This window comes from Sminthopsis crassicaudata, chromosome 2 (genome assembly GCF_048593235.1).
Source record: "Sminthopsis crassicaudata isolate SCR6 chromosome 2, ASM4859323v1, whole genome shotgun sequence".
Classification (NCBI taxonomy): domain Eukaryota; kingdom Metazoa; phylum Chordata; class Mammalia; order Dasyuromorphia; family Dasyuridae; genus Sminthopsis; species Sminthopsis crassicaudata.
Genome location: NC_133618.1, coordinates 338,875,122 through 338,893,590, shown reverse-complemented (window position 1 = coordinate 338,893,590; position 18,469 = coordinate 338,875,122). Strand labels below are relative to the sequence as shown.

Genomic DNA, 18,469 nt, shown 5'->3' with positions numbered 1-18,469 from the left:
TCCCAGAAGTTATGCTTCTCTTAATGCAGTCCATGACTGTATAAGCTTTTATATATCACATCTGACTCATACTGATCTTGTTCCCATATCTTTTGCAGACAAATGGATAATTTTGATTTCATCTTCTTGTGAAATTTTTTTGTACTTAAATGTAAGTATTAATATTTTTCCTTGATTTTATTAAATTTAGCCCCAAATTTTGTTATCCTTACCAACTTATTGTCATCTGTCATATTTGGAATAAATATGCCAATTATGCTTATTAAAATGTTAACCAGCATATATCCCTTGGAAACCGCTTGCTAAGCTGATATCAAATCATTAATCAATTAACAAGCATATGTACTATTTAGTTAAAAAGAAAATATTTATTAAATGCTTAACATGGTGTTAAACATCATGTATATAAGAACATAAAAACAACCAATTTCTATTTATAATTAGAATTAATCTTTGATTCTAGCATTCAACTTGTTCTGAATCTTGTCTATCTATATTCCTGTCTATAGTCTACATCTATCATAGTATACTAGGAGAGATACTATAATAATCTGGTATAGTAATTTAGTGAAATACAACAGTTCTTCAGAGATTAACCAAATATAGCACTCAAGCCAATGACTACCATAACTTTGGCAACTTTACCTAATTAAATCTAATGAAGAATGAAAGAAGTGAGAGGAGTTACCTGAAGCTGATGGACAAATCCAGCATTAGGATTAATACAGAATCTTCTTTCTTGAACATATGTAAATGCCTCCCTTAAAAAACAAAACAAAGCAAAACAAAAAACTAAAAAAGATGTACCATTAAATATTATGAATGCATAGTTCTTCCAGAAATACTGCTTTATAAAATAAAAGGTATCATTGTTGAGAAGCAGAGAAATTAAGGGACATGATATCAAGCAGAACCCGAGTTAAAATTCAACTGCAACAATTATTAGCTATGTACCATCAAATACCATCACTTACTCAACCTCTCTGAGCCTTAGTTCTCTCATCTGTAAAACATGATTAATTCACTTTACATATCTATTTCATAGGACTAAGAAGAAACTTTCCACATTAATGATTATTTTTAAGACCAATTTATGTTTATCCTATTTCTATCTAGATAGAAGACTGAAAATTTAGCATGAGCTGAATGATAATTGGAACATAGCCAATGTTGAAATGCATTTTGATTGACAATATTTTCTACAAGGATTTCTTTCCTTGGGGTAGAGAGTGGAAAAGGGTAGGGTTATGAATAGGTATCCAAAAAATTATGTAAAGAAAGCTAGAAGGAATCATAGGCAAGCAGGGAGGCTTTAATTGTTACATGCTGAATTTATTGTATACTTAAAAAGTAAAAGCAAGAATTACATAGCAGAAATTTGTGGTTTTGTAGACAAATGAATCCCTCCTTGATGTTTGTCAAGTGCAGATTAAAATTTTTTTAAAAAAGGAAAACTACAGAGGCACCAAGGTGGTGTAGTGGATAGAGCACCAGCCCTGAATTCATGAGGACCTGAGTTTAGATCTGGCCTCAGACACTTAACACTTCCTAGCTGTGTGACCCAGGCAAGTCACAAGCCCAAATGCCTCAGAGAAAAAAAAAAAAAAAAAATTATTCTTGGGCAAAAAAATCAGCTAGTTTAAATTTAAACAGAAGCTATACTTCTTTTCAATCCTAAGTCACAGAAAGATAAAATACAGCCAGCCTTTTAAAAATATCAAAAGTAAAACATTAGCTCACCAATTTCTATTAATTGGATCTGTTCAATACTGGTGTGGCATATAAAAAGCCTTTCATGTGTTTTTTTTCCTCTTTTTGATGTAAATTTAAGTGGCATTTAAACATGAAAAGTTCTCCAAGCAAACTATCTTACTCCTGTGTCAAGGAAGCTGACTACAAAGTTTAAGGTGATCAAGATCAATATTATTGTCTTACCTAGTCAATATTATTCCAAAATACCTCTTTTGCTATCAAGACTAAATTAGCTAGGCTGTAACACTTTCTTACCTGTATTTCACTCCAAATGTTTCCATAATGTATGCAATAACTAAGGCAGCACTGAAAAAAAAAAAAAAAAAAAAAAAAAAAAAATACTTTCAGTATAACCAGTCAAAATTACTCATGAATTAAATACTTTACACAAAGAGCATCCTCAAACCTTCTGGAAATTCCTGCATTTCCATGGACAAGAACTTTTCCTGAAAAACAAGAATTTTAAATTCTAGTAGACATATTTGTATCTACTACAATACATTAAATCATTTCATAAAGATAATTCTAAACACACACTTTAAAAAAGATTTTATTTAAGAATTGAAAAGCCTCTTCAATTCATGATATTTTGTATAAATTTACATACTGCAGTTGGGATTTTTTTTAAATGCCAAACATGTGATTTTATTAATAGTTAGAAGCCCCATTGAGGAACTTTTTGTCAAATCAAATCAGTATTTTCTGTGAATAATATTATAATTAAATCATGATAATGAAGCACTAAACTTTGGGCATCAAAAGTTAAAGTGAACACAACAAAATCCTATGAAGATAGTTAAAAACAAGAATAATCTACACTAAAAAATCTCCATTGTAAAAATAGCAATAAACTTGCTATGTTTTGTATGCTAAATCAGTAGTCAAGAAATTCAGATGTTTTAAAAAAAATGCTTTGAACCCTTGCACTGATAATTAAAAATGAACTAAGGAAAGAAAATAAGATTTACCTCCTGTTTGTAAACTTCCATCGATAAATTCTTTAGTCTGAAGATAAAAAAAAAAAAAGAGGTTGCTAAAAAAAGAAAACAATTAAGATCTACAAAATATAAGTCCTGTATAAATAAAAATAGAGGATATGCATATTTTAAAAATAAAAAAGTTGCAGAATTTGGGTTTTTAAAATTTTCAAATAATTTAACAAGGACTTTTTAAGTAACTGATGAAAGCTAACTTTGTTCACTTACCAAGTTAAATTCTACCAACAAAACAACTAGTAAATGATAGTGTTTTCAAAAGATATTCATAAAAGATTTATTTTAAATAGTTTAAAAATAAAATCATCAAATATATCCAGAATCCCAATCATAGTTACATGAACTTTTCTGATAGCTGAAAAAAAGCTCATGCTGAGTAAAAAGGCTGCTATATATGACAAAAAAGAAACTTTTATGAAAAACAACCAGAGTGAACAAAACCATCAAAGAAATATACAAATAAAATGATGGGTTAGTCAGAGGACAAGACAAGGGGCTGGTCAAAGGAGAGTTTCTGTGCTTATTTGGAATCCTTGCAATGTTATGGAAAAGTGAGGGTGGCCCCAAAGCATGTCTGGTGGTAACTTATGGGAAAACATAGATAAAAATTACATAAAATTCATTGGTAGGCTATCTCTATATTCCTAGCAGGAAACACATAGATGCATTTTACTTAATTTTTCAAAAGCAAAATCTAAGTGCCAGACTATGTTATATATTGTAAAATGATATAAGGACAGGGATTAATGATCTACGATATGGATAGTGAGTATAAGAAACTCCTGTATGATGAAATTCCCTCTGTCAATGAAGACTGAAATCTTATCTGTAACTTAATAGTAATTGCGTGAACAACTTTATAGAGATTTATTCAGAGTCACAGGGTCAGCATGTCTAAAGTGATACATGAGTTAAGGTCTTCTTGTCTCCAAAGCCAATATTCTATCCACTATGCTATTGTTCCTCATTATATAGTATGGTCAGTTAGCTAATAAGTATAAGTACCTCCTATGTGCCAGGCCTTCGATTAAGTACTGTGTATTAGACTAAACAAAATATATTTTTTTCTGAATAGGACAATATCATTATAAAAAATTATGACATGCTGCATTTAACTGTGGACAATGTAGTAGATACAGCTGAACAGGTATGACTCAGTAGAAGTCCTCTCAGGCTCTTGATGATAATTTGCTTTGTGTTCATTTGTGAATTTTTCATAGAGTGAAAAATGAAAGGGGGCATGGAAATATAGGAAGTATACTATATCTGATATAAATGAGTTAATTAAAGGTTGCAGTTCTCTTTCTAAAGGTTTTTTTTTCCACTCTCCTAAAGTCAGTATTACCAGTGCTACTAATGTTCTCTGATTCATGAATACCATTCAAAAATTGTATGATTGGGGCAGCTAGGTGGCGCAGTGGATGGAGCACCAGCCTTGAATTCAGGAGGATCCGAGTTTAAATCTGGTCTCAGACACTTAACACTTCCCAGCTGTGTGACCCTGGGCAAGTCACTTAACCCCAGCCTCAGGGGGGGGGGGGAAATTGTATGATTTATATAGCATGATAGTACCTACTCTTCTGTTTTCCAGTTATTATTTCTTCATTAGATGTGACCATCTTAAGTATCTGGGCTAAGATGCTATGGAGAATTTATTCCAGCATTTAAGACTGTTTCAACACTGTCATCACATTACAACCCTATTTTTTTTTTTTTTTAATGCTGAGGCAATTTGGGTTAAGTGATTTTGCCCAGGGTCACACAGTTAAGAAGTGTTAAATGTCTGAAATAAAATTTGAACTCAGGCTCTTCTGACTTCAGGGCTGGTACTCTATCCACTGCACCACCTAGCTGCCCCTTACAGCCCTATTTTTATTATTTTTTTAAAAGCAGGTCTCCCCAGCTCACCCAAACTAGAAGTACAGCTACCACCTATGCTGATTGGCATGAAGACTTTGATCTGCTCTATTTCCAACCTGGTATACACAGCCTGGAGCCTCTATTCCAAAGGTTCAACATATAGGTGCTATACTTAAATTTAGTTATCCAATCAGCTTTTGCCCACTGCAAGACTGAACAATTTACTAGTAGCAGGGTTTGCAGTGCCTTTATATGAATCCAGATGACAAAACCAATCCAGTTTGAAATCTCAGTTTTCCAAGTCCTCTATGATGTTATAAACAAAGAACATAAATATTTACATATTTAATGTTATAGTATTTCAAAGCATTAACTGAATGCTGCACTAATTTTCCTCATGAAAACTTTTATACAATACCCTGTTTTCACAGATTGCATCAATGAGGTGACAGTCAGAAAGATATTAAAAATATTCCCAGATGCTGCTTCAGTGTGAATACTATCATTGGTTGGCATTAGGGAAAAGCTATCCTTTAGTATGGGCATAGTGATGCCCCTAAGAAGTTGAGATCTAAAATGACTCTGTCCATACATACTGCAGAGGTATTATTCTAAGGTGTAATCTGCTTTTACTGAGGTACAATGGTAGCCTGAGAAATAGCTAGCCCTGTCAGAATTATAGAAACAAACTACAAGATGAAAAGCTCTCAGCCTCTGGGAAAATATTAATATAACAAAATAAATCACGGACATTACTTAAATTTTCAATAATGTTCAAGATATCCAACTATATATATATACTTTGTCCTGTGACTCCATCAATAAGCCAATCAGATAACAAGCACTGATGTCCATGCATTGTGTTAAGTGTTGGGAAGACAAAGATAGATAAAAATACTCTCTGCTCTCAAGGAAATTATATTCTAGTGGAGAAGAGAGTTTGTGTCAAAAGATGTAGAAAAGTCAAGAAGTATGAGAATTAAGAAAAGATCATTAGGTTTAGCAATTAAATCACGGGCAATTTTGGAGAGATAAATTTCAGTTGAAAAAAGAGGCTGTAAGTCAGACTGCAGAGAATTGAGAGGAAAGGAGTAGAGATGAATATTTTATGTACTTAATTATAAATATATCATTTAACCTATTAAGATCTATTGAGACCTCTGGATCTGTCATCTTCATTTTTGATAAACATATCATCTATGTTTTTATTCAAGTCACAGATAAAAATGTCAAAAGTACAATACCTAGTACAGATACATGAGGCACATAGCAAGATTCTTCCTTCCAGAGTTATCATATGATTCAGATCCAAGAATTAACTACTATTTAGATGTGCTTATTTAATTAAACCAATTCTGAAAACAACCAAACTGTACTACCAGTTAGATCCTTGCTGTTGACATATGTTATAACTCCCATAAAGAGGATATTTTTCAAGTCAATGTGATTGATGGAGAAAACGACTCAGCAACTGGCAACATAATCAAGGATTTCCCACAACCAGTAATGTTCCAAGCTAAACTGGAGCTATCTCTCTCCTGGAAGAAGGAATATCACAACAATAAGTTTCTAAGTCCAATATGACAAAATACAAGGTCCTTCAGAAGAAGGAATGTTTCTTTTTTTTTTTTTTTGGGTAGCCTCATTACCTAGCATCATCCATAGCACAGAGGAAGAGTCTGATATTGATGATTAATTAACCCAACTAAAAATCATAAAAGGAAAACCACAGTATTCCTTTGGTTTTCTTGAGTATAAACTAAATGTAAAGTAGTATCTAAATAATGCTCATATATGCACCAATATATTTTAATAACTAGTATAATTTAAACATTCAAGGAAAGTTTGAAAAAGGTACTATAACTACTAAAACATTACAGAAATAGGAGTTATTACTAGATTGTGCTAGAAAGGCAGAAATACTGCAGAGCTTCATTTACAACTAAGTTACAGTAAATACTGTACCTCAGTTACAGTAAGAGTTAATTGTGATACATACCATTGGGAAAAAACGTATTATATTTTCAATTGGATTATCTGCAATATCCAATACCAAATACCTGAAAGTAAAACAATTTAGAATTAATTTATCTTTATGCAACAGAACAAGAAGCAGTTATTAATGAGCATTTCTTAAAGCTTAACTATAAATTATATTAAAAAAAAAAAAACTAAATTTAGCAGAGGAATAGAATACTCGGTATTCATATTATATCTCATGTTGCTTCATAAATATTCTCAAACTATTCTTTTAATATGTACAAGCAAATGATAAAACAATCATCCCATTTTACAGAAGGTAAAGTCAAATGATACATGGAGGGTAATTATTTTAGGCAAATTAAAAGATGGAACACAGCCCAGTTCTCCATCATAATTGTTTTTGCAAAATCCTAGAATATGCACCAGATAAATCCTTGAAGAGGAGATTAAAAAAAAAAAAAATTACAGTAGTTAAAATTTCCAGCCTAGGCTGATGGGGGGAAAAAAGGTCACTGGGGAAGAATTCTAGCCAGAACACCCATCAGAGCCTTCTAGAATAGAAATTGAACTGGAACTTAGGGTGACAGATATAGGGCAAGAAAAGGTACAGCAGGGATGGGAGGTATAAAAAATTCAGGCAACAAGGCAGCACTGTTGCTTAATCCCAGAGACAGAGACTAAGGGTGGTAGTTCAAGGGAAGTAACTGTCTGGAACAGCAGGTTATAGACTGAGCAAGATGAAAATTCAGAAACAAGAAAGCACAGTAAGGTTTCAAAAACAGCTGCCAGCCTAGTCTGAAATCTGAACCGAGAATAACCATGGCAGGGAGCTCAGATCAATTCTGACTCTCTCAAGTTCTACAGTCTTCCAGGTAGCTTAGAATGGAGGGGGTCATTGAGAGCATGAGTCTATTGGAGTTCCAGGGGCAAGTCCACAATGATGGTACGTAGGTCCAAGCAAGTTAGCTTGCAAAACTCAAATCAAAAAATCAGTAATCGGATTTTGCCCTAGATCAGATCACTCTAGGCACAATGAAAACTAGCCTGAGCCTTTAAGATTTCCTTTTTTATTTTAATGAAAATGATCAATTATTAATGATTTAAATATTATTTAATGTGACAAAGCACAGAAGAAAGCAGGAGATTCTATGTAAATACAAAAAAGGGCCAAGCAAAGTCCAGACATTCTCTCCAGAAGTGTGCAGGGCCAGACCCTAACATAAAGCCTGGATTTGGGAAGAATGGGTTAAAAAAAAAAAAAAAAAAAAATCCCATCATAAAAGATCCATTATGGTACCAGGGATGTCCAATGACTTCAAATTATTTTCAAAGTCTCAAATAAAAATAGAGCTTGGGAACAATTTCAACTAGAATTTCAAGAAGAAATGAATAAAGAACATATATAATCTATATCAGATTATTTGCTTTCTTGGGGAGGTAGGAAGAGGGAAAAAAATTTGAAACTCAAAATCTATAAAAAAAGTAAATACTGTCTTTACATGTAACTAGAAAAAATAAAATACTGCTTACAAAAAAGGAAAGATTTTTAAAGTTTTAAAAATTGAAGACTTTGAAAATGATATTCTAAATGGGAACTCTAAAGGAAAGGACTGAAAAAAAAAATTGGAAAAGACTTGCAAAGATTAATAGTTTAGCAGAAGCAGCATAAAACCTAAGCCAAACAAGCCAAAAAAAAAAAAAAAAAAAATTGAATGGACCAAGCTGATAAGTTAATGACTCCATGAGAAAAAAAGAAATATTAAAATAAAATCAATATACTAAAAGAAGAGGAGACAAAATGTATTTTGTATCAAAAACAACTGACTTGGAAAACAAATTGATGAGTAAGAGTATCTGAACCAGCTAGAGGCACCAACAGGAAAGGGGGAAAAAAAAAAGAAAATAAAATAAAGAAAAGAAAGCCTAGTTACCTTATTTCAAGAAACTGTGAAAGAGAACTGATGAGGTATATTTTAGTCAAAAAGCAAAGCAAAAACAGAAAGAATTCACCAGTCAGTACCTTCTGAATGAAACCCTATAATGAGGAGCTCAAGTACATCTAGGTTAAAGAAAAAACCAATGCAAAATAGCCAGAAAAAAAGAATTCAGGTGTCCAGGTACCACAGTTATCATCACATTAAGACTTAGAAATCACAACTGTAAAGGATTAGAAAGCTTGAAATATGATATTCCAAAAGATAAAATATACAGCATATAACTAGGAATAACTTATCCAGCTGTAAAAATAAACAACTTTGAAAAACTGAGATCAATGTAACCAGTCACAATACCATAGAGCTTATGATTATACTTACTACCCAGATGTATTAAAATTTAATGAAGGGTAGAGGACAAGAAGAAAAACAAAGACTTATTAAGTGAAGGAGATGGGGAAGTAAATTTAATTTTAAAAACTTTTAAAAGAGGATTATTTAAAGAATGTTTTTAGACCATACATCCTTCAAATTGGATTTTCATTTCCAAATCTCCTGGATAATGATATGTATAGAAGAATACATTTTCCTGATGTGTAGAAAAGGGAGTTGTGGAACTATTCTTATGACATGAATAAGAATATATTTGGAAAAAAATGTTATGTTGCAAGCAATCACTGCAGAAAAAATGCTAAGGCCAGTAATCTTCAGATTTGTAAATGTTTAAATACATTTTAAACTCTTCATCTATCTCCTAAAGTCAGAAAATTGTAAGTATATCCTGGAGCCAGAAAATTAGACAACCTAGAAATAGGTCATTCTTATCTTTCAGGTATTCATTGTTTGTCATTATATTAACTGTCTCCCAGGACACCCAGATTTCTCCCAGCAGCTCCCTTTTAAATGTTTTTACTTCTCTTCTAAGACAATTTAAAAACAGTGGTTCTCAAAGGTGGTACTTCCAGTTTCACTAAGTGTAATTTGAAATCCCAAGCTCTCACCTTCAGCTATAGTTTGCTACATGTATCCAGTTTGATTTTCTATCCACATGTTCTAAAGAAAAAAAGCAAAAGGTAGAAGGGAGAAAGACAAAGGAATCTAAAAGCTCAGGTAATGTGTTCCTCTACTCTGAAACCACTTTTCATTGCCATTTTAAAAGTTCAGCAATGATTTCTTTTCTGTGAGTAAAATAAATCTGAGAACCAAGTAACCTTGGAAATAAATGCATTCTAAAAACAAGACATCACTAAAAATTTTTAAATTTGCCAAATGAGATAAAAATAGAAGATAATCGTTATTATATTGAGTATACTTAGTGACCTCATACTTAAATGCTAGGGCAGCTAGTTTATGAAGTAATGAGATTTGCAATGACCTCTTACAGATGATAAATGGCCTTAAATCCTGGAATACTGAGAAGGGAAGTTCTGTGTCCTAGGGATTTTCTAACAATTATGCACATTGTCTTTAAGCAAATAGCATGCAACACAAGTGCTGTTTCAAAAATAAAAGACTAAGGTTGTTAAGAAGACACTAGTCTAATTAATGCCCCCCCCAGTGTAAAATCACTTGGCACAAGTCACTTTTCTATTAAAACCAAAGGAAAGGCCATTCAAAAAAATCTTCCTATTAAAACAACAAAAAGTTTTTATCAGATTTTCTAATGACTAATATCTGATATGTTGAATTATATTTCCCAACTCTCCCCACCTCAAATTATAGCTACACACATTTCTTACCTAAATAATTGTTGAAAGTTTGGTTTAATGAAGTTTGCTTCAATGTTTTGTCTTATGCATATTACATGGGTTATTCCATGTTTCTGTAGTATAGGTAGCTGTTAAAAAAAAAGGTAAATAAGTTAAAAAATGAAATCTCTTTTTAAATATATATTTAATGACATACTAAAATCTTCAGATAGAATATGAAGTTCTCAAGCTCTGTGTATTTGTCGGGGGTGGGAGGGAAAGTTGTGCTGGCTTGGGGATGCTTAGAGATTTACTGTGCACCAACACCAACTGTCACTAACAGGCTGATAAATCCAAGAGCTCCTAGAAGAAAGTACTAAAAAAGAAAAAATAAAATAAAGAATAAAGGAAAGTAATTCTCCCCTAGATCTATATGTTCCTGCTTCCAGTCCAACCCTGCAGAAAATGTCCAAAAATGCCCTAAGCAACTTGTTCCTCTGCAGGTACCACAACTTCATTAGCAGCTAGAGCTATTAAAAGATGTGGAAAAGAAAATCTTACTACCAAAGTCCTTGGCACTGTTAAATGGTTCAATATTAGAAAACATAAAATTTTTTTAACATATTAAAAAGAATATGCATTACCACTTGCTTTGCTGCTGAATTCTAGGGTCAACTGGATTTTTCCATCTGACTTAGTTAAAAATTCCCATATGCTTTCTTGTTTTTTCACCATCAGAATGTGAAATCTTTAAAGCCGACTTCATTTTCTATTTGAACCCTTAGTGTTTTTAGCAAAGTGCTTTACATATAGTAAGCATTTGATACAAACTGAGGCTCTAAACAGAGATGGATCAGCTCTTTTCTGGTGGTATGATTACCTCTCTCCTTCCCCAAAGTACCAAGGGCCGGGTTGGTTTAGCGAATGAATTCCCTACTCAATGCTGTGTTAAAACAAAGTCTTTATTTGGCCTCTAGGTTGAGAAAGACCAAAATACCTGGAAAGGGCTGGGAAGGAAACCAAGTGCAAGGAAAACAATTTTAGAGATTCATTTTATACATAACCAGGGTCATAAAACAAAGTTTGTATAGAGATGTTTTCCAAGAGGTTCTGGAGAGACTTGTAAATAAGACAAGAATTTCTAAAATTCTATTAATTGTGTCTCAAGTTATCTCCTTTAACCTCTCCTAAGACAGGAATTTCCTGCTAATTATTTTTATTTTGGGCTATCTCTTTTTGACCTTATCAAAAGCATTGAGCAATAAATAATAGACTAAGTAAAGAAGATTTATGGAGTCTAATGATAAAAAGCATGTTTCTGACTTCTTGTAGTGATCATGAAAAAGAGTTTTATATATAATTCTTTTTTTCTGTTTTTCATGGTCACATAAATAAATACATGGTGTTTAAATACACAGAATAAATTTAAGGAAAAAAACCACGAGGAATTAAATTAGTATCAAATTAGAAACTTGATTAAGTTTATAAATATTTTTGCTACATAAACTGAGATCTTAAGAATTTCTAATCTACTGAGATCTATTGGAAAAGTATCAGCAGCTATCACACTTTCAATGCAAAAACTATATTTACACAGTAAATATATTTACTTCTAATCACTACATTGTAGAAGGGATGACTGTACTTAATATATTTCTATAAATACTAAATATATTTACATAGTAAATGCTACAATTAAGTGTATTTACATTGTGCAGCTAGGTGGCACAATGAATAGAATGCCAGGTTTGGAGTCAGAAGATTCATCTTTCTGAGTTCAAATCTGATCTAGTCACTTACTAACTGTATGATCCTGGGCAAGTTACTTAATCCTGTTTACTTCATTTTCCTGGATTACAAAATGAGCTGGAGAAGAAAATGGCAAATCATACTGCTGAGGGCGGTAGCCCCTTGATATTCCTTGTTTGATCTCCAACTCCATTTGGGACTTGGACCTTTGATACATGATCTGGTCAAACTAGTTTGGGCTATCTGAGCTGGCCAGGGTTTTACAGCCCCCATTCTAATCTACTCAGACCAAATGCCATCAGGAAATTCCTTTTTGGGAAGACTTCTTGGTCTGTCCCCAAAAGATAACAAGAGAATCCTTATCTTATTTACATCACTCTCAGGAACCTCCTTACATCATTGCATATGAATGATTGTGCTCTTGTATAAAAGAGAGATCTCAAAAATCTACTCTTTGCAAAATGGGCCTTGCACCATGGCTCTCTGGTGTTTCCATTCTAATCAATAAAGATTATGTTTCCATACAGCATTAAGTAGCAAATTCCTTTGCTGCCGAACCCACCCTTGGTTACTTTGGGGAAGGAAGGAGAGAGAGAAAGCAACTGACCCATCTCGGTTTAGACCACACTTTACTGCTCATCAATACCAATATCTTCAGCAGGAAAACCTCAAACAAGATCACAAAGAGTTGGACACAATTGAAAGCCTATCAAAAGGATAGCTAACATCTTAATTCCCCGTCAAAAAAGTTTTCGAAACAATATACTAAAGGATTTTTCTTACAGGAATATATTTCTGATTTCATGCCAAGTTCAGGATCAGTTTGGCTAGAATATAGAGTATATGAGAAATAAGCCTGAAAGCTATTTACATGGAAGATGAATTGGAGAGAGAAAACATTAGAAGCTGGAAGGATTTATTAAGAGTCTATGCTAGGTCCTAGGATTATTAAAAAAAAAAAAAAAAAAAAAAAAAAAAGAATGAAATAATTTCAACTCTCAGGAAGCAATGCAGAAGACATTTATATGTAAAAATACATACAACATAAATATAAAATGAATAAACACAAATATATAAGGTATGGTAACAGGGAAGGCCATAGCAATTTAGGAGATCAGGAAGACTTCATGGAGATAATGGTGCTTGAATTGTGTCTTAAAGAAAAGAATTCTTTGAGATGAGGATAAGGAAGAAGTACATTCCAGGAAGGTGAGGTAAGAAGTGCAAAGATACAATAAAAGGAGATATAGACTGTCAAGGAGTGAGAAACAGCAGTTTGGCTGTATCACAGTGTAATCAGTTAGCAAGTGTTTATTAAACTATACACTGAATATACAAAGCACTGTGGTAAAATCTGGGGATAATAAGAAAAAGAAAAATAGTGTCTTCAAAATGTCTATAGGCTAGAAAGAAAGGTTGGGGCCAGGCTGGTTAGCTTTAAAAACTAAAGAGAGAATTTTAATATTATCCTAGATACAATAAGAAATCACTGGCATAATGATGAATGTTGGAGGGGATGCGGTTAAACTGGGACATTGATACATTGTTGGTGGAGTTGTGAATGAATCCAACCATTCTGGAGAGCAATCTGGAATTATGCCCAAAAAGTTATCCAACTGTGCATACCCTTTGATCCAGCAGTGCTACTACTGGGCTTATATCCCAAAGAAATACTAAAGAAGGGAAAGGGACCTGTATGTGCCAAAATGTTTGTGGCAGCCCTTTTTGTAGTGGCTAGAAACTGGAAGATGAATGGATGCCCATCAATTGGAGAATGGTTGGGTAAACTGTGGTATATGAATGTTATGGAATATTATTGTTCTGTAAGAAATGACCAGCAGGAGGAATACAGAGAGGCTTGGAAAGACTTACATGAACTGATGCTGAGTGAAATGAGCAGAACTAGGAGACCATTATACACTTCAAAAACAATACTGTATGAGGATGTATTCTGATGGAAGTGGATATATCTTCGACAAAGAGAAGATCTAATTTAGTTCCAATTGATCAATGATGGACAGAAGCAGCTACACCCAGAAAAGGAACACTGGGAAATGACTATAAACTGTTTGCAGTTTTGTTTTTCTTCTCAGGTTATTTTTACCTTCTGAATCCAATTTTTCCTATGCAACAAGAGAACTGTTCGGTTCTGCACACATATATTGCATCTAGGATACATGTATAAGACTGCTTGGGAGGGGGCGGAGGGATGGAAGGGAAAAGTCGGAACAGAAGTGAGTGCAAGAGATAATGTAAAAAATTACCCAGGCATATGTTCTGTCAATAAAAAGTTATAATTTAAAAAAAAGAAAAGAAAGAAAGAAAGAAAGAAACCATTACCATCAGAGGACACAGATTTGTGTATGAGGAAAATTATTTTGGTGATAGATAGGATGGATGGAATAGGTAACAGTATTAAGGCAAGGAGAGTGAGAGATAATAAAAGCCTCTCTATATGAGAAAGTGAAAGAATGGAAAAAACAGGTTAGATACTAGAGCTATTGTGAAATAAGAACTGTCAACTGATTGGATATGTGTGATAACAGAATAAGGAGTCAAGGATAAATAGGAAAGTTTGAAAAAGAGGGTATTGTGGGAAAATTTGGGATTCACTGACTTTGAAGTAACTCTGAGACATCAATCTGAAATGTCTGATAGGCAACTGGTGATGTGAAGACTGAAGCACAAGAGAGACTAACGCTGGTTACACAGGTGATAAAGTATGGAATAGAATTTGAACCCAAGTCCTCTACTCCAGAGCGAGTGTTCTTGAGAGAAAACCTTAATAAACTAGGATGAATCTATGCTCCCTCAAATCCTTGTAACCTTATAAAACACTTCTATAATAATAGTCTGTTAGTCATTCTGTTTTTCAATTCTACTAGACTGCACTGAATGTGACTTGAGTGCATTTTTCATGTTTCATCTAATCAATCTACATGTTAACTAATTGATTATATATTTATGTCACTTAATCTCTCAGTATCGTTTGGTCAACTCTGGAACTAAAAACTGAAGTTTCTTCATCTAGGTCGTCCTCTACCAATGAAATCACAAATTCAATCTCTAACCCATACTCTATAGAAACGGTTATGTTATTTAAATAGGATTCTATTCTTGTTTTTCTGTTATCTGTAATTTTATTATTTTTACATTCATTCAACTTTGGCATTCTAGACTTACTTTATTTTATTTAAAATTCATAATATTCCAAAATTTGCTTCCAGTGATATTTTCCAAAGTAGGAGGGGAAAGCTGATAATATATTTAATTCCCTAGACATGAACAAAAGAACATAAAAAGAGAATGCTTCAAAGCTAATTCTTGTATTCTCATGATTTTTTTTTCAGTTTTGAAGTTTAAATTGTGCAAATATTGGTATACTTCAAAATAACAAAATCCAAATTAAGCATTTTAAAGTGGAATTTTTTAAATTACATCTCTTATCTCTAACTGACTAGAGACCCAAGAAGTCAGTTAGTTACCTTGACCTTAACCCTATTTTGACTTAGAAGCCTGACCCCACCTCTGTTAAGTACCAAGAATTAACCTTTCTATAGAGTTCAGCAGAAACTACCCAGATTTTCTATAGAGCTGAACTAAAGCTAAGTACTCCTACTTAACTTTCAATAGAACTGAATTAATGTTAAATATCACCCGTAAGCTTTCTATAGATTTGAACTATTACCAATCAAACTTTCTATAACTTTACTGAAGCCTATTCAAACCCAAAAGTTCTCTATTGTCTCAAAAGCCCTCAAGACCAAACTCTGATCATATAATTAAGTACTTTGTACTAAACCAGGCAGAACACTCTAATCCCATCTTGGAGTTTTGTCCACTGAGATCTCTCAGGTGATTTAAAATAAACTTTTACTTTATATTTTAAAATTGAGTAAATTCTTTTACTTCATCCAAGCCTAGTCTCACACACCATAAGCCTGGAAATCCCCAACATAACAAAAAAACAATCAACATAAACGAAAAGCATGTCAATTAATCAGGAGCTAATTTCAACTTTAACATTTAATGTTATACAAGCCTAGCACAGAACACTTTTCTGAAGTGATTTTCTTATATTTAGTTCTTAAATATTTGTTCTTTTAAATAAAACATTAAGAAAGGAAAAAGGCAAAATAACAAATTTAGATCATTGTTTTTGAGTTGTTAAATTCATGTTCCTAACCCTCCCATTAGGGGTTTTCTTGGCAAAGATATTGGGGTAATTTGCCATTTACTTCCCTAGCTCATTTTATAGAGGAACAAAGGCAAAGAGAGTTAAGTGATTTGCTCTGGTTCACATGATGATAGTAAGAGTCTGGGACTGAATTTGAACTCAGATACTCCTGACTCCACTACTGATGCTCTATCCACTGTACCACCTAGCTGCCTTGATAAGTTTAGATAAAGATTAATAAACAACTTTATGTAAAATAAAGTAACTCCCATTCTGAAAAGATTTTTTTGTTTTTAAAATAACTTGCAACACAAAATTTGTTTAATAAATTATCTCTCTAAAAAAGTCATACCTTGCTTTTCATAGCTGAAGAATATGGGCCCAAAAACAACCCAGGTAAGATTTCCTTAAAAAAAAAAGAAAAAAATTACAGTTACTAATTTAAATCTACAAACACTGATCAAAAATAAGTTTAGGGCCGGAAGAAAACCTTAGAGATAATGTATTATTCAGATAAAGAAATAAAGACCAAGAGAGAGAAAATGACTTGTCCAAGGGCACAACTACTAACATAGTAGCAAAGACAAAATTAAAATTCAATCCCTGGACTTCCAATTCCAATTAAATATTTTTTTCTACTAAGTCAATATATAATGTTCACTGATTTGAGAGGGAATTTTCATAAATATAAAAAACATGTTCCAAAGCTTCTTGTTATTTAAAGCAGCCAACAGCAGAAGCAAATAGCATAAAATGTGGTATATACTAAAATTAAAAATATTTACAAATTATACTTAGAACTCACTCTAACAGCTAATTCTTAAAAAAAAAAAAAAAATTAGATACGGCCACTTTTTTTTAGAATAGTGCTTTCATGATATCTCAATATCTTATTCTCCATTCCTTGCTAGATTTTATGATCAAATAGAAGGGAAAACAAAAACAAAACAGTAACTTTTTGTGCTACTTCAAAAGCATTAGAAAAAATACAGTTACTACTGTACATTTAGTAAAAACACCATAAACGTGATATTTGTTATAAAAATTGTATCTTCTGGGTCTAAACAGGCAGGCCCACAAAATGCGCATGTTAAATACAGATTCCATTTTAAATAACCTCAATTCATCAAATTATAGTCAGAAACTTAATAGAGCAAATAAATATTTACTCTATAAAGGCTGAAAGAGTTATCTTGCTTATGTGTTAAATTATACTGGCTAAGTGTAATATAGCCTTAAATATTATTAGTATAAATATTTATACTAAAAAGGGAGAAGAAACTTGAAAATGACTTTCTATAATGCATGTATTATAATAACATGCAGAAAGGCTAGTAGTCAGTAACAATTCCTTTCATATCAAAAATTTATAACTCAGTATATCGAGGGATATTTTCATACTGGAAATTATGTACAATAGAACTGATTTAAAGACAATTCTGCTAGAATATATGATCTAATGTTTTAAATAGTTGTAAATATATTATTCTCATTTTAAGCAAAGGGATAATTAAAGCATTAACATGACATAACTGTAAACTTTAAACTAAATGGACTAAAGTTTAATATCATACCTGCATTTCTCGCCTCATGGGATAGGTCCAATCCTTAAAAACACAGAAATCAATAGTTAAGTAAAAATTTCCACTTTCCACCTAATTTTCAAAGCAATATATATACATACATATATATATAGTATTATATTATTTTTTAAAAAATCTTGTTATACATAAATATCTCTTTTTTTGGATCATGATTTTCAGGTAGTCCAATTATTCTTAAATGACCTTTCCTATATCTATTTGTAAAGTTTTTTTTTTCTTCCCAATGAGATATTTCACATTTTCTTCTATTTTTCATTCTTTTGATTTTACTTTATTGTTTCTTTATGAATCAAAGTCAGTTTCTGCTTGACCAGTTCTAATTTTTAAAAAAATTAATTTTCTTCAGTGAGCTTTTGTTTTTCTTATTCCATTTGGCCAATTCTACTTTTCTTCAATAAAATTTTGTACTTCTTTTCGATTTGGCCAATTCTACTTAAAGAGATTTTCTTAGTCAAATGAAAAAGATATGCTAAAATTCACCTAATTCTACTTTTCAAGGCATTCTTCTCTGCACTGGATTTTTGTGCCTCTTTTACCATTTGACTTATTCTGATTTTTAAGGTGGTGTTTTTGTTTAAGACAGGTGTGTGTGTGTGTATCCTTTATCAAGTTGTTGACTCTTTTTTTTAATGATTTTTCTCGTATCACTCTCATTTCTCTTCCCAATTTTCCCTCTACTCCTCTTACTTGATTTTTGAAATCTTTTTTGAGCTCCTCCAATGGCCTT

The 18,469-nt window shown here is 32.3% G+C and overlaps 1 protein-coding gene and 1 long non-coding RNA gene across 2 annotated transcripts in view; one reads left to right on the top strand and one right to left on the bottom strand.

Annotated features, from left to right (window-relative positions):
* The window catches only part of STYX (serine/threonine/tyrosine interacting protein), a 36,930-nt gene that overhangs the window by 5,636 nt on the left and 12,825 nt on the right, over positions 1-18,469 (bottom strand). Inside the window, exons 2-9 of the mRNA XM_074290555.1 lie at positions 17,713-17,745; positions 16,491-16,544; positions 10,264-10,361; positions 6,607-6,667; positions 2,721-2,757; positions 2,159-2,198; positions 2,008-2,058; positions 689-761 (exon numbers count right to left, since the gene is read on the bottom strand). Of these exons, the coding sequence (XP_074146656.1) occupies positions 689-761; positions 2,008-2,058; positions 2,159-2,198; positions 2,721-2,757; positions 6,607-6,667; positions 10,264-10,361; positions 16,491-16,544; positions 17,713-17,745 (447 nt within the window). The remainder of the gene's footprint in view (positions 1-688; positions 762-2,007; positions 2,059-2,158; positions 2,199-2,720; positions 2,758-6,606; positions 6,668-10,263; positions 10,362-16,490; positions 16,545-17,712; positions 17,746-18,469) is intronic.
* LOC141556445 (uncharacterized) lies at positions 99-5,752 on the top strand. Its single transcript, XR_012486533.1, has 2 exons — positions 99-151; positions 4,638-5,752. It is a non-coding gene; the product is annotated as an uncharacterized LOC141556445 (long non-coding RNA).